The 13,643-nt window shown below is 38.3% G+C and overlaps 1 protein-coding gene across 16 annotated transcripts in view; it reads left to right on the plus strand.

Annotated features, from left to right (window-relative positions):
- Nucleotides 1-13,643, plus strand: part of LOC136864266 (solute carrier family 41 member 1) — a 196,999-nt gene that overhangs the window by 84,634 nt on the left and 98,722 nt on the right. For all 16 annotated transcript variants that reach the window (XM_067141026.2, XM_067141024.2, XM_067141021.2 and 13 more), the window contains one exon: nt 3,121-3,451. In XM_067141026.2, coding sequence (XP_066997127.1) covers nt 3,146-3,451 — 306 coding nt within the window. In that variant the 5' untranslated portion in view covers nt 3,121-3,145. The remainder of the gene's footprint in view (nt 1-3,120; nt 3,452-13,643) is intronic.

The following is a 13,643-nucleotide window of genomic DNA, read 5'->3' on the forward strand; positions in this document are numbered from 1 at the left end:
TCTTGAGCCCCTGTTGAGTTACCCCATAACCTGGTACCATATGATAAGTGTGAATGAAAGAAGGCATAGTATGCACTCATCATCTGACTACTATTAACTGATCCTTTAAGTCTGCAAAGCAAAAATATCACTCTAGCCAGTTTTGTACATAACTTTTGCGTGTGTGTGTGTTCCAGGTTAATTTACAATCCAGATACAATCCCAATAATTTGACAGAATTTTGATCATTATTACCCAAACCTGAATTAATTAAATGGAAGTAGATCACTTCTGTCTTGTTATTATTAGGGATAAGTTTATTGCATATTATAGTATTGAAAGGTGGACTGTTACAACAGTAATTTAATAATTATATTGAAATTACAGTTCAGTACGGATCAGAACCATGAAGTTTATATCCTATGATAAGTTTATTTGCCTGTAACCAAGAGGATGATTTGTGTAGCATTTCTATCCTTTCCTCCTCAACATATTTTAAGTCTCTATTGCTTGTTTTGTCATCTGCATAGAGCACTGACTACAGGGTAAATTACTAACAATATCATTTATATACACAAGGAAGAGGAAGGTTCCTAAAACGGAACCCTGAACCACCCCTGTTTTTACTTTGAGAGTCCAAGATTGTTTTCTACCAGTACAATTTGATACCTGTCATTGAGGTAGGATGTAATTAATAATAACTCTAAATCTTTCACGCCATAGTAGCTAAGCTTATTTATTAGTATATTGTGCAGTACTAAATCAAAAGCTTTGCAGAGGTCTAACAGTAATGTGGTGAGACTCAAAGCCTTGAATTACTTCAGTCACAACAGCTTCCAAGGCTTTAATGGTGGATTTATTTGTTCTGAACCCAAACTGTGCAGCATTTAGTAAATTATACTTTTCAAAATATACAGATAGCTGTTCCTTTATACAATGTTCTGTTATCTTAGATATGATTGGAACAATTGAAATGGGTCGATACCTGCCTGGACCCATAACATCTCCATTCTTAAACACAGGAATTGTAACTGTAATTTTTAGACAGTCTGGGAAAATCCACTCAGCCAGTATCCAATTGATGAGGCGAGGTAGAGGAATTATTATTATGTCAATAATTTGTTTTAGAATAAAATTACTTATGCCATAGTAGTCTTCACAGTTTGAAGAATTTAGTTCTGAAACTATTTTGCAGACTTTCTTAGGGTTTATAACTTGCCATTTAAAGGGGGGTCTGTTATTTTCAGGAGTTACACTGTTCTTTAGTAGATTGTTGTGTGCAGTTTCATTGTCTCCAGAGGTGTTACTGATATTTGTATGTTTGGCACTGTTTATAAAGTATTCATTAAGTACATTCGGTTCTATTGGCACAGAATTCTCCCTCTTTGCCCTCCCAATTTCATTGTTTATGATGGACCTTACATTTACTTTTAGAGTTATTAATAAAATAATCCAGTATTCGGGTGATAGTAGGTTCGAACCCCACTGTCGGCAGCCCTGAAAATGGTTTTCCGTGGTTTCCCATTTTCACACCAGGCAAATGCTGGGGCTGTACCTTATTTAAGGCCATGGCTGCTTCCTTCCCACTCCTAGCCCTTCCCTGTCCCATAGTCGCCATAAGACCTATCTGTGTCGGTGTGACGTAAAGCAACTAGAAAAAAATTTAAAAAATAAAAAAAATAAAAAATAATCATTAGATTGTTGTTTTGCCAGTTGAATTTCCTTATGGTAGATTTTTTAATGAGGGTATAATTTTCTTTATCTGTTTCTTTTCCTTGCTTTACTTTATTGTAATAGATCATCATTAAATTCCTGATAGTTGCGAGGCGATGAGTGTACCATTTCCCTTTATGCTTCCCTTTGAGATTACCTGATCTGTTAATTACCTTTGTAGTTCAAGGACAGCACTCTTCCACACGGTAAACTAGTAACTGTATAAAATTTTCAGTTGCTTCCGAGGCATTATTAGAGCTTAGTATAATGTTTTCAAAATTTATGTGAATTAATTATTTTCTTAGCTTTAAAATATTATTTTCTCCCAACCTCCTGAAATGTTTAAATTGCCTATTGTCATGTTGCTTTTCTAAATCAGTTTTTAATTTTAGCCAAAGACCACTGTGGTCAGACAATATATGCTCTGTAACACCACATGTGAAGTCACTGTTTTGAACATTAGTGTTTATGTTGTCCAGACAAGAATTTTTCCTGGTGGATTCATTATTGGCAAAATAGGAATCATGAGACGTGAGAATATCACAAAATTGTTTTTTGATGGATGATTCAACTAAAATATTATCACCTATGCAATAGATTGTGTAATTCCGATACCTCGCTAAGGACTCTGCAAAATGATCCCACATGTTCAGAAAGGCATGAATATCAGAATCTGGTGTTCGGTAAATATCGGTAAATATCACCCCTGCCATTTCAAATAACTTTTCTGTACAGTACTCCTCTAATTCTAAAACAGTGTATTTCATATTAGAGTTTATTTTTCCATATACTACAACTCCCCCATTTGAAGTCCTACTTCTACAAAAATATGTAACTATCTCATGTCCTACTGGGATATAAAAACCAACCTCATCCTTTACAAGACCATGTTCATTAATGCATAAAATATCAACTGGAAATGAGTTCAAGAATATTTCAAGTTCACCTAGCTTATTTCTAATAGATTGAAGATTGATATGAAAAACAATAAGGTCTGAATTTACATAATGTTCTCTTGAAACCTTGACTGCTGGTATAGGTTGGTCCACTGAAAGATGTTGTCTGGTATTAATATTCATACTTTTTCCTAGTGTTACATTTGACTCATGAGTTGAGAGCTTCCCTGGAACCCAGATCCTTGTACACAGATCTTTATTTATGGATCTAGGTTTTCTGGCAGGTGTGGGAGTAAAAATAACAATCTGATGTATGGAACCCAGATCCTTGTACACAGATCTTGATTTAAGGATCTGGGTTTTCTGGCAGGTGTGGGAGTAAAGAACAATCTGATGTATGCTTGACTGTCTCTTAAGAAGCATACATAAAGTAGTGAATCCTGAGTTTGCCTTAGAATTCAGAACATAAAATATATAAGCGTTTCATGAAGTCAGTGGAAGTCATTTTTAATTCTTAATTTTTCTGTTTCAGTGGAATTTGCTTTATATTTTTTGAAATGCCTGGGAAGTCAGCAGGTGCTCGTAATAAACATCAGCATTTGAACAGACGGCGAAAAGCACGCAAAATGACAACATCGAATCATGACCAGGGCGGTGATTCAGATGGAGGTGCATTTCCAGAAATTGAAGGGGAAACCCATCAACTGCTAGATATAATGCAAGTAAAGGTGTCTCCTCTTTCAAGTCGGCCTCCCCAAGATGTAGCAGAGAATGTTTGGTCAATTTCGGTGCAAGTATTTATCCCCTTCTTGGTAGCTGGGTTTGGCATGGTTGGTGCTGGACTTGTACTGGATGAGGTGCAGGTAGGTGCTTTTGTTATTAATGTGGCACCATGTGGGCATGCATGACATCTTTTTGTACATAAGCTTTGTTTGTACTTCTTAGATTAGAAATATCTGTAGATTTTTGTGTGGGTTATTTTCACACTTGTACTGAATTGGAAAACTGTTGAAATCTGTAGATAATTAATGTATGGAATGTAATATGTGCATCATTAATGAAAAATATAGTTAATTTTTAGTCTTTGTTTTTGTAGCTTTCGGCCTTTCTGAAACTACACTTGACCACAAAATCTCCAGATAATCAGCAGGAAGTAAAACGAAAGTACATTATAGCTGTATGATCTTGCTGTGATATTTTTAACATTTTGGTGCATGTGAGGTTTCTAAATGATTAGCATACATTCTTATTAACTGCATCCGGGAGATAGTAGGTTCGAATCCCACTATCGGCAGCCCTGAAGATGGTTTTCTGTGGTTTCCCATTTTCACACCAGGCAAATGCTGGGGCTGTACCTTAAGGCCACGGCCGCTTCCTTCCAGCCCCTAGGCCTTTCCTATCCCATCATCACCATAAGACCTATCTGTGTCGGTGCGACGTAAAGCCACTAGCGAAAAAAAAAAGGATGATTTATTAGAGTAATCTCACAGAGATTGCAAAGATGCTCCCTAGTTATATTGAAGAGGATAGAATGTGATATTAGAAGCAATAAGCAGAGTTGGGAAGTAATTGAGTAAAAGAAATTGGATTACTTCTATTATTTTAGTAATTTTTACTCTTAATCATTATTTTTCATAAATTGTAATTTTTCCTCATAATTTACTTCTGAAAATAAAATTGTAATTGTTACGTTCTAGTAATTGATATAAATCACGTTGAGAGCTTGGCAACTTTGGTACCCCAGCACTTGTAAGTTGTTGCACCAAGGGTATAATTCCAGAAAACGTAGCACACTCATCCATTTACTCTCAGATTGTTGTGGTTACTCGCTGAAATTTACATAATTGTGTAGTATGTGGTCGAGAAGGTGTTATTGGTGGTTATTGTTTTAAGAGGGAGTACAACTGGGCAACCATTCTCTATTATTACTAATCAGAAAGAACATGGAAGAGGTCCGACACTTTGAAAAATGAAGGTATTGGCAAAAGAAAGGGAAGGACCATGAGGGTGTGAAAATGAAAAATATCCCAGGCTTTGAAAACCTAATACTGTCGGGATCAGGGAAGAACAAGAGTTGACCAAGGGAGATTGTATAGCAGAGATGAAACAGAGGAGCTTGGCACAAGTAAGTGGAAGCAAAGGCAGACTGAGCAATCCACACTCCCAATTTGAGAGTCCCAGGTCCCCCCTTTAGTTGGTACTCTTGATTAGTACCGCAACATGACAGATACCATGGTTCTACTTTCCTAGCAATATGTACCATTATGAGGGGCTGCTGACTTGGATTTTGGACCCCTTTCGACTACAGGTATCATCGATTGAGTACTGTGCTATAGAAGCAGTCCCTTGGTCATTACTACTATTGTTCTACGCCAGCTTCTGTGCATGTGAGGCACTGTGGGTCGGTTTCACTGATCATTTTAAATTCATATCCATCCATTCATTTTTCATCCTCACGTTTTGAATTGTGGTCAGTGGATGTTTGTAGGCTTTTAATTTGTCACTTCACTTCATTTCATCTCATTTCGTACCATTAGGCGCCGATTACCTAGATGTTAGGCCCCTTTAAACAAGTATCATCATCATCATCATCATCATCATCATCATCATCATCATCATCAACAACAACAACCCTTTAGTCGGGTCGTACGACAAGTAGGGGATACCATGGATATTATTCTACCACCCCCACCCACAGGAGCTGGAATAAAAATGTGATTGCGAAGGGGTTAAGAAATTTCCATTCCTCTATTTGAATAAATATTTTGAATTGGCTATCCTGAAAGTAATGAAAACATGAATGTGGCATTCAAACTTTGCTTGAGAGCAAGCCTTTGAAAGTTTGTTTAATCTCGCATAGTGATAATAGTCACTTAATGTCTCTATGCTAACAAAACACAAAACAGAATAATGTAATTTTTTTTCTTTGCAAACTTCGTATTGTTCCCCTGTAAAAAAAAAAGTTATTCGCTAAAGACTCGGGTTCTGTGAAGTAATTGTAATTTTACTGATTACTTGTTGAAAAATTAATTAGTAATTCCAATTGTCATCATTTCATCAGAATGCATCATTTATTGAATGCATACTTGTAGTATATATTTTATTAGTTTTTGTGCATTTTGGTTGGACATGAAAAATGTTTTTTTTGAGTAGTTCTGAACAATTTGACGATGAGTTAATTTCAAAATTAAGAATATATATGATTGCTGTCAGGACAAAACCTCATATGTAAAACATTTTAGCTTAGAACTTTGGCCGGCAAGGTTCTACCATCTAAGGTGCAATATTGTCAAGGCATTCTCGCTCTTCATAATGTATGTGCTGCGGGTCTGTATATCTCCAAAAATAATATCACATAGGAGGTTTTGTCCCGGCAACGACGATATATAAAATATCATGAAATTCTGAAAAAACATAGTAATTTTTTTGATTGTTCCACAAGGAATGTGATAGTAGCTGGTGATCTCAATTTACGAAATAAATGTTAACTATGAAGGTAATGAGAATGACAGAAAATATGACCAACAGATGGTAAATACGTTAATTTATTCATGGAGAAAGATCACAAAGGTGGTCAGCTGAACCAGAAATTAATGGAACCAACTAGAGGGAAGAATATTCTAGATGTGGTGCTGACCAACCCAGCAGGGGCGGCCATACCTTACGTGCTGAAGTGCTGCAGCACATTGCCTATTTGAAAAATAAATTACTTTAGTAATATTATCTGCAATCAAATACAGTGCATTGAAAAAGACGTCAGCCAAAGAATAGGAAATTATTCAACTCCCGTCACAACCAGGTAACTAGTCGTGTGCTCCATGCCGGGTGGCTGTGCTGGGCTGTGCAATCACAGCTCAGCGAGAATTTCTAACCTTTTTGCCAGAAAGCAGGAACTCTGCCTTTTGCGCTTGCGTGCCCAACTTTTTGGATAGGCTGTGGAAACAACAGCCAAAATCACGAAGACATCACTTCACAGTGATTCTTCGTTCGACCACAGAGAGGCAGCACTAGTCACACTTGCTTCACGACCAAAATTAGAACGTGGCAGCAGTAGTATTTAAGAGGAGATCGCTCAAAGCAACTGGGAGAATAAAATACTGTAGAGCTGTTCCTGCCAGGTCTTTTAATACAAAAGAGGATAGAATACTCCCAACTTGCCTATTCCATAGCCACCTTTGTAAGTCAATGAACTATAAAAATTGTACTTTTATGTCGTCAAAATAAGGACATGATATTGTGATTTTCTTTAATAAAAATATCTAGTTTATAAATGTCACTATAAAAATATAACATGTAATTTTGCATTATGACATTGCTGGTTTTATTTCAATGATTTTGATAACGTTGGGAAGTTCTGTTTTTGCGCGCTCACACCAAGTGTTTGAGTTTGTGAATATTTTGCCATAGCAGATGTTATTGTGTGTTTAATTATATCGTTTTATAATTTTTTAAACGAGGAATGTGTATATGTGCTGGGATTGTTTGCGTGTTTGTTCAGTGTGGGAAACTCAGTGGAGAGCCTCTTGAAAACTGCATACCAGTATGTTTCTCAATATTTTTACTTTTTGGAGGGGGGATAGGTTACAGCACACAACTGATTTTCTGCACCAGCTGCCAATGCAACCCAGATGAGGTCTGTAAAGAAACTGAAGTGATAGGTGGTATAAGTGATCACAAAACTGTTTGTCATAATTAAAAATTAACATAATAGAAAGGAAGGTTAAGAAGTTAGGACTATTAAGCAATACCATGTAGTTGATAAGAGATGGGTGAGAGAGTTACAAGATAATAATTTTGATTGGTGGAAAATTGGTTTATAAAACAAACTGCCTATAGGATGGGTTTAAAGCCATGGTTGTGGAGTGTGAAAACAGGTATGTATTAACCCACCAATGCACGGGTTGGGTCTGTGAGACCCATGCGCTGGTATTTCCAAGATTTTCTGATAGACGGTGATAGCTGCATACTTCCGGCTTCTGCTACCTTCCTGTTTTCACCGGTGTAGTATTCCTGCAGACGAACATGGAAGTGATTGCTTTAGTACATGAGCAGTGGTGGGTTGTAGTGCTCTGTGGGCCTCTGAGACCCAACCCGTGCAGTCGTGTACATTTTTTAAATTATAAGCATTTTAGCCTTTCAGTTTTAACCATGTACATAAAGAAGATTATAGGGTGATTATATCTTAGTGTCTTGTCCAAATCCATGGTTTAGCTAGCCTGGTTGTCTTTCTGGGTTTTTAGTACAGAGGTGAGACTGAAAATGGGTTACCTGGGCTAATGAGTTCGTTTATTCGTAGGTCTAAAAAAAGGAGTGTTACGATGTGAGGAATCCACGTAATATGGAACGAGTTGCCGCATTATTGGAGGAACCATTATCAGATGATGAAAGTTACTCTGGTTGTAGAGAGAATGTGCATCCCGGTGTCCGGAAGTGGACGTGATTTGACAGTTGACAACTGGTTTACCTCGTACCCTACTGTCAAGAAAAATGAAAACATAAAATTACAATGGTCGGTACTGTTCGAAAAAATAAGAGATTTGCCCACAAGCTTTGTTGTAGCTGCAAAACAAAAACTTCACAGCAGTTCATTTGGCTTCCAAGAGGGCATGACGTTGGTTTCCTACGTTCCAAATAAAGGAAGAACTGTTGTTTTCCTGTCGTCGATGCACAGCGATGATAAAATTGAGGAAAGTATGGGAGGAAAGAGGAAGCCTCAAATAGTCACATTCTATAATTCAACTAAGGGTGGTGTAGAGTGTGTAGAAGAAAGGACGGCATTCTACGACGTGGCTCGAAACGCCAGTCGTTGGACAATGGTGGTCTTCTTTGTGTTGCTGAATAGTGCAGGCTTTAACGCATATTTAATATTCAGAGCCAACAACCCTAATTCTCCAGACACAAGGAACAGATTACATTTTTTGAAGAAACTCTTGTTTCTTCTAACTGAAGAACAACAAAGAGAAAGAGCTGTCTCAATATATCTTCCTAAGATCATTCGCGATACTGCAAGAAGGATACCTGGGATGACGGCAGAAGCAGGACGTGAAAATACAGAAAATAAAAGAGGACGTCATGCATACTGTAGAGACAGAAAGACCCGCTACTCGTGCTGTTTGTGCAGAAAGTTAATGTGTCTTGAACACTCTGTATTTGTGTGCATTGAATGTAAAGCTGAAAAGTGAATGTTCCAGTGAACTTTATGGATAGTGAAGATTAGGTTATGACAATTTCATAAATTTTGACTTGATAAGTTCTGAATTTTATGATCAAATAAAATATTGTGTGTAAATTTGTAGTGGTTGGAGAATTGCTTTGTAAAATGTTAAGTAAGTGTTAATCATCAACAATTTTGTGACAGCAATGTGTTTATAATGTTATCAGAATAGGAGAGAATGAATACTGAAAATAAAAATATATTAGCATACTATAAAAAAGAAATGTGATGATGTTTCTGTGAGACCCAACCCGTTTACTCATGTAACTTTTTGTGACCCCGTGCACTGGCGGGTTAAAGGTTGCGAGAAATGGTAAAGACCCATTATATTATAGCACAGAAATAGAGTTTAAGAAGGGGATGTAGGTTAGAAAGACACAGACACAGAGAGAGAAATGGTGTGGAAGTGAGAAAGATTAAAGGAACTAGTTAGGAAGTTGAATTTTTGAAAAATGTCAGCTAAGAGTAATATGATAGAAAGCATTATTGGCATTCATATGAATTTTAGTGAAAGATGGAAAAGCATATATAGGTAATTTAAGGCAGAAACAGATTCCAGAAATGACACATCAGAAATCGTTCATGAACAAAGGGAGTGTATATGTGGGGATTACAGAAGGCTGAAGTATTTAGTCAGCAGTATGTAAAGAATTAAAGTATGGAAGTTGAAGGAGGAAAGCATACAAGAAGAATTTCAAAGGGAAATAATACCCTTGGTACCCAGGACAGAGGTGCGGAATGTTGAAGAGGAATGGAAAAGATTTAAGGAAGCACTAGTTGGATGTGCAGAAAAGGTGTGTGGTAGAACATCAGGAAATGTGAAAGACAAAGTAACACACGGGTGGAATGATAGGGTAAAGATTAAAGTGAAGGAAAAGAAAATGGCATGGAAAGCATGGAAAACATCTAAGACTGAAGAAAGTAGAAGAAAATATGTGGAGGCAAAGAATTTGGCCAAGAAAGTAGTGGAGGAAGAAAAGAGGAAAAGCTGGGCCTTATTCACACAGAAATTGAGAGATGATACGCAGGGCAGCAAGAAATTACTGTATGGTATCTTAAGAAACAAAAAGAGAGATCAAGTAAACACCAGATTAGTGAAGGATGAAGGTGGCATAATTTTAACAAAGCCAGAAGAAATAAGAAATAGATGGAGTGAGTATTTTCAGAAGCTGCTGAACATAAGAACGGATGACAGTCATTCAATGGACGACCAGGAAAGGCAATTAGTTGATGAAGAAATGGATAAAGAAATTACATGAATGAAATTGAAATGGCAGTAAGAAAGATGAAGAATGGAAAAACTGCTGGAATAGATGAAATTTCAGTGGAGATGATAAAGGCAACTGGAGCTGTAGGCCTGCAGTGGACATATCGGGTTCTCAGGAATGTCTGGGAGAATAAGGACGTCCCTGAGGATTGGCAAAAAGGAATAATCATCCCAATTTTCAAGAAAGGTGATAAGAAAGTTTTGAAGAACTGTAGTTCGAAAGTTTGGGACAGTCTGGTGCAAAAAGGAATCGGAAAGGGATTAATAAAAATGATCATGGCATTGTATAAGGAATGTTGTAGTTGCGTGCAAACACAAGTTGGCAGGACAAGTTGGTTCAAAATAACCAGTGGGCTGAGACAGGGAAGTGTTCCATCACCAATGCTGTTTACAATAGTAATGGATGACATCATGAGAACAGCAAAAGCAGCATATGGAGGAAGAGAAATTAACATGATGTTATTTGCAGATGATATTGTGATTTGGGGAGAAGACGACAGGAAGGTTCAAGAACACTTGAATGTGGTGAATGGAAAGATCGAAGAATGTGGATTTAAAATAAGTGTAGAAAAGAGTAAAACTCTTGTTATGACTAGAGGGGAGAAAGAAGGGAAAGGTCAGATTAGATTTGCAGACAAGCCCCTGGAAGTAGTGGAAACGTTTAAATACCTGGAGAGTGAATTAATGGAGAATGCTCGACTGGATGCTGAGATTAGTAAAAGGATTCAAGCTGGAAGTTGTTTCTATCATAGTGTAAGAAACATGTTATGGGACAAAGATGTGCCAACGGAAGCAAAGGATACTATGTACAAGATGTATTACATACCCATAACAACTTACGGAGCAGAAACTCGGACAGTGACAAAGAAGGATGAGAGTCGAATACAGGCAGCCGAAATGAAGTTCTTGAGGAGTATGATACAGAAGAGTAGAAGAGAGAAAATAAGGAATGAGAAAATTCGGGAAGAAATTGGAGTGGAAAAATTGAATGACAGAATAGAGAAGAGGCGACTAAGATGGTTTGGGCACATAAAGCGAATGAGCGACGAAAGAATGCCATAAAAGGTGATGGAAATGCAAATCCAAGGAAGGAGAGGCCGTGGACGACCACGATTGAGATGGAAGGATACCATCCAACGCAGCATTATAGAAAGAAACCTGGACTGGGACACAGTGTTGGAGGAGGAGTGGTGGAAAGACCGAAGAAAGTGGAGAGGAACCATATTTGCCCCTACCCGGCTACAGCTGGATAAAGGGAAATGATGATATGTAAAGATAGTTGGAGATACAGATAATGTCCAGGTAAGGAGTGATTGAAGGTGGTGATTAATACTAGCAAAGTACTGAAATTTACCTATGATGATAAAAATATTCACAAAAGGATACAAAAGTCGAAAACTAAAAAAGTGGCTTGGATTGATAAGACTTCTGGGGATAGACTAAAGACAGTGGGTTAGAATATCATACCATATTTGAAGTACTTACTTAATTGTTTGCAGGGAGGAGCTATACTACGAGGGCGAATAAAAAAGTAAGTTACACTAGCTCGCCGCGAGAGCACGCTGTGTGTCGTGACTGTGGCCAATGCAGAGCAAGCTACAGTAATTTCTGACACATCCGATAGGAAGGTTGGTGTGGTATCCCGTCGTGTTGTGTGTGTAGAGCAGGCTAGGCTCAATGGCGCATCAACTGGATGTTCACTCCAAATTGGAGGTGTGTGTAACGATCAGATTTTTATGGGCTAAATGGCTCAATTGCACGGACATTCATCATGGAATGACTGCTGTATATGGTGAGTGTGCAATTTCTCGCCCAGGTATTGCAAAGTGGTGTAAGCAATTTGATGCCGAATGCACGTATCTCACAGACGAATATCGCAAAGACAGGCCCGCAACTTCCCGTACCAATGCAAATGTTGACCATATGGATGGGATCATTAGAGAGAATCGGCGCATAACGCTGCAGGAAATTGCCAGCATGCTGAACATTTTGTGTGGCAGCGTGTTCTCCATTGTTCACCAGCACCTTGGATTTCGTAAACTGTGTCAAAGATGAGTCCCATGTTTGCTCACTGATGTTCACAAGGGACAATGTTTCCAATTGTCACTGGCATTTTTGCAACGGTATTCTGTGGGGGGCAATGAGTTTCTGCGGCGAATCATCACAGGGGATGAATCGTGGATCCACCACTTCACCCCCGAAACAAAGAGAACATCGATGGAATGGGTGCACACCACATCAACACCATGAAAGAAGGCCACGATCCAACCTTCAGCATGAAAAGTAATGGCGACAGTGTTCTTTGGCATGGAGCAGGTGGTGCACTTAGAATTTATGCTGAAAGGCACGACAATCAACTCGGCTTTGTATTATCAAACTTTGAACCAGTTGCATAACACAATTAAAGAAAAGCGGCGGTGAAAATTGAGCGCCGGTGTGATTTTGTTGCATGATAACACAACACGTCACACGGCCCGCGAAACATCCGAACTGCTGCAGCGATTCAAGTGGGAGGTATGGCAACATCCTCCATACAGTCCAAACTTAGCACCCTGTGATTATCATGTGTTCGGTAAGCTGAAAAAGGGTCTCGGTGGACGACGATTCCGAAACTATGAGGAGGTGAAAGCAGCTGTCTCCAGGTGGTTATATAGCAGTGGAGGTGATTTCTACACATCCGGAATCGGAAAGTTTGTTAACTGTTCCAAGAAATGTTTACAGTCTCATGGAGACTGTGTGTAAAAGTGAACTTAAATTGTGTGTTGTCGTAGCCGTGTTGCCTATGTGTAGGTGGTTTCATAAATAGCCATAACTTGGATGTGTAACTTACTCTTTATTCATCCTCATAAATGGATGGAGAATTGCTACAGTAGCTGCAGTGTACAAGGGAAAGGGTAATTAACATAAAGTAGATAATTGCAGGCCAGTCATCTTGACATGTGTTGCTTACAAACTTTGGGAAAGCATTCTTTCTGACTATATTAGACATGTTTGTGAAATTTCTGAACGGTCTGCTGCAAGGCGGTTTCTATATAAGAAAGTTTATTCCAGTGAGGCTCAAAATGCAGGATTCCAGCAAGATGTAGCAGATATTTTATACTCAAGAGTTTGAATGGACTCTATCGATATTGACCTATACAAGGCATTTGACAGGGTAGATCATGGGAGACTACTCATGAAAATGAGGACTATGGGACTAGACAGAAGTGATTGTACGGGGGTGGCTGCATTTCCTGAAAATAGTACTCGGAGAGTTAGAGTAGGTGAAGAGTAGGTTATCCTGTATCGATAAAGTTGGGGGGGTTCTGCAAGGCAGTGTTACTTGTGGGTGTCTGATGTTGTTCGTGAATATCCCCATGGATGTACCTGTAAAGTTCTGAGGTAATGACATAGTTGCATGAAATAAATGTCATTGTTGAAAGCCCATATTGATGATGAATATTTATATTGTGTAATTTTTGAGAGCAGTCCACCTTTTTTCTTTTTAAATCTAAGTAATGTATTCACTTATTAAAATACAATTATGTCAGCCGGGCTGAGTGGCTCAGACAGTTGAGGCGCTGGCCTTCTGACA

This window comes from Anabrus simplex, chromosome 2, assembly GCF_040414725.1.
Source record: "Anabrus simplex isolate iqAnaSimp1 chromosome 2, ASM4041472v1, whole genome shotgun sequence".
Taxonomy (NCBI): domain Eukaryota; kingdom Metazoa; phylum Arthropoda; class Insecta; order Orthoptera; family Tettigoniidae; genus Anabrus; species Anabrus simplex.